The 2769-nt window shown below is 42.0% G+C and overlaps 1 protein-coding gene across 1 annotated transcript; it reads left to right on the forward strand.

Annotated features, from left to right (window-relative positions):
• Positions 1-337: 337 nt before the first annotated feature.
• LOC119988721 (dof zinc finger protein DOF5.3-like) lies at positions 338-2478 on the forward strand. Its single transcript, XM_038833872.1, has one exon. It carries the CDS (start codon positions 1090-1092, stop codon positions 2014-2016), a length of 927 nt encoding a protein of 308 aa, XP_038689800.1. The 5' UTR covers positions 338-1089; the 3' UTR covers positions 2017-2478.
• The last annotated feature ends 291 nt before the right edge of the window (positions 2479-2769 follow it).

The raw sequence follows: 2769 nt of genomic DNA on the forward strand, positions 1-2769 counted from the left end.
AATCATGGTAGGCATCATCTCCCCTACCAATCCAGTAAAAAATATAACGTTTTTAGTGTTTGTCCACAAAGTGGTGGATGCTTATGGCCATGGGAGCAGTTGTAACAACACCCAACGGATCTCAGCGTCACCCACTTACTGCCGCTACATGTTGCTCGGGACACGTGCCCCTCCACCAATGTTTCCTAAATGGCCAAACTGCCTAACTGGGAGTGTCGGAGCTATCAAGGGTGGGGTAACCACTTGCCACAAAACTGATGTCACAGAGAGAGAACAAAAAATTAAAAAAAAAAAATCAAGAATAGAAGACTTGGACTGGAGATAGAGCTAGAAAGATAAAAACATGAATGAAAGTGGAATGAGAGAGAAAAAGAAAGAGAGAGAGGTTGTTCAACTCTGACAAAACCACCACCACAGCCGACGCCTCGTGCCACCCTCCTCCTCCGCCCCTTAGCCCACAAAACTGTCTCGCTTTTTCCTGCGCTTTATGGTTGTTTTGGGAAAAATATAGTGTTTTGTTTTGAGTAGGTCGGTGAAGACAATAAAGTGCCAGTTGTGGATTGTGCTTTTTTTTTTTTTCCCCTCTCTACGGTCGCTGTAGAGAACACAATCTATTACGCTGAGACCCTGTCCGTTTGTGGGAACTTTGTATGTTCAGAAAACCCGTACCCCTCTGTTTTTAATATGCATAGTAAAGCAGGTGGCAATCTTTCTTCAACTTCACTCTCTACTGTTCCAATCTAAACTTAATGCTGAAGGAAGATAAAGTGTTTGTTGAAAATCCTGTGAGATTTGGTCTTTGTTTTTTTCTAAGAGGAGATTTGGGTTTTTTATTTTCGGATCATCTGGGATTCAGGAGACCGTTCTGGGCATGAACCAGGTTTCAGTGGCCCTTGTTTTCGATTTTGTGTAGATTTTAAAGACCCAGTGAAGGACACGTTGAGCTCATACATATCCCCATATCTGAAACACTTGCATGCTGTAGCAACCCCCAAGACCAATAATATATATATATATAGGAAACTCAATTCAATAGCAATCAAACCCAATATAAAGATTGAATTTTTGGGGTGAAAGGAGAAAGAGACGATGCAGAGTGAGAGAGGGGATGGTGGAGGGAGTGAAGAGATGAGGCAGAATCAGAGGTTGAAGCCACTTAGAGGAGATCAACAACAACAGCCTCCCCCACAACCTCAAAAATGTCTTCGCTGCGAGTCCTTGAATACAAAATTCTGTTACTACAACAATTACAGTCTCTCACAGCCTCGTTACTTCTGCAAGACTTGTAAAAGGTACTGGACTCAGGGTGGAACCCTGAGAAATGTGCCCGTAGGAGGCGGTTGCAGGAAGGGAAAACGCACAAAAACAACGTCATCTGGTGAGAATTCCAGCTCTCAGCCTAATCAGCCACATCCACCTCAGAATTTCACAGCCCCACAATCTATGTTCACCACCAATTCAACTGTTAGTACTAGTCCTGCTGTTATGAGGACTAAAGAATCTGGTGTGCCTTCAATGGGATCATATTATCCAGGAGGTGGGTTCTTGTCTTCTTTAGCAGCAATTCAGTCTCTCCAACCTCCGCAGCCTTTTAATCAGACTGTGGGTCTTGGTGGTGGTGGTGATTTGGGTGCTTCTTCAAATTTGGGTCTGCTGCAGGGTTTCAATGTCAATGTCAATGTGCCTTCTTTTGGGTCAAACCAGCAAATTAATCAGCAGAGGCAGTTTTATCAAATGGGTGCTGATAGAGATGAGAGTACTTTAGGTCTCATGTATCCATCTGATCAACAGGAGAGCTTGATGATGCTATCAAGCAGGCCTGCTGCTTCAAGCTCTTCTCAGCACAACTGGCACCAGATCATCAACAATACTAATACTATTGTCTCTGATACAACTTTGTGGAGCACTGTAAGTTCCAGCACTGGAGGCAACAGTAATACCACTGCTGGAAGCTCCAGTGCTTCTTTAAATCCCAATCAGTGGCCTCATATGCCAGGTTATGGTGCTGCACCATAATCTTTCTTCTTTAACCTCCCAGCATAGCATGACTCCATGAAAATTTTTTGGCTTTATGTACAAAACAAAACATTAAATAATTTCAAATCTTTTTTTTCTCCCTTTTGATGGTTTCAAAGTGTTTTTCTTTACTTGTTTTCATGGGTTGGGGGGAGACGGTACAGTTCATGTAAAAATGGACAGATTGCTATACAGTCTTTGTGCTCAGATGTAGAGATCATGGCTTCCTGGGTTATGCTTAAGTTGTTTGAATTTTTTAGCTACGCTCTATATGTAGTGAGCTCTGGTTTGATTGCCTTTATTTCTGCTTCTATTGGGTGAAAGTGCAGATATCTTTTTTGTTAATTAGGGTTTTTGAGAGCCAAAAAGGAAGGATAGAGAGAAAGAGGCAAAGAGTGCATGTTATGGTGGAGCTGATGTGTTTTGTCAAAGTTGTTGGAGAAGATGGTTTCGTTCTGGTGCTGTTTGTTGTTCCTGTGGATGACTGACGACACTGAGATATGCTTTAATCGATCACTTTAATGTTTATAACTTTCACTTTTTTATGATACACAGTACACACCCAACTCTTTATCACTTCTTTTCTTTTCTCCTTCAAATTTACCTTTTGTGAATTGGTTTGTCCTGAAGATCCCAAACGACACTACAGAGTTAGAGAGATGTGTTATAAGAGGCTGTCAAATATTCAAGTGACGTGGGTTCATAAGAAAACCCAAGTCCCTACTCACCTGAAGAAACCGGCCTTTTTTGGGA

Source organism: Tripterygium wilfordii, chromosome 21 (genome assembly GCF_013401445.1).
Source record: "Tripterygium wilfordii isolate XIE 37 chromosome 21, ASM1340144v1, whole genome shotgun sequence".
NCBI lineage: Eukaryota > Viridiplantae > Streptophyta > Magnoliopsida > Celastrales > Celastraceae > Tripterygium > Tripterygium wilfordii.

Excerpts from the sequence above, each read along its gene's own strand:
- LOC119988721 (XM_038833872.1), top strand. The coding sequence starts at position 1,090 with ATGCAGAGTGAGAGAGGGGATGGTGGAGGGAGTGAAGAGATGAGGCAG.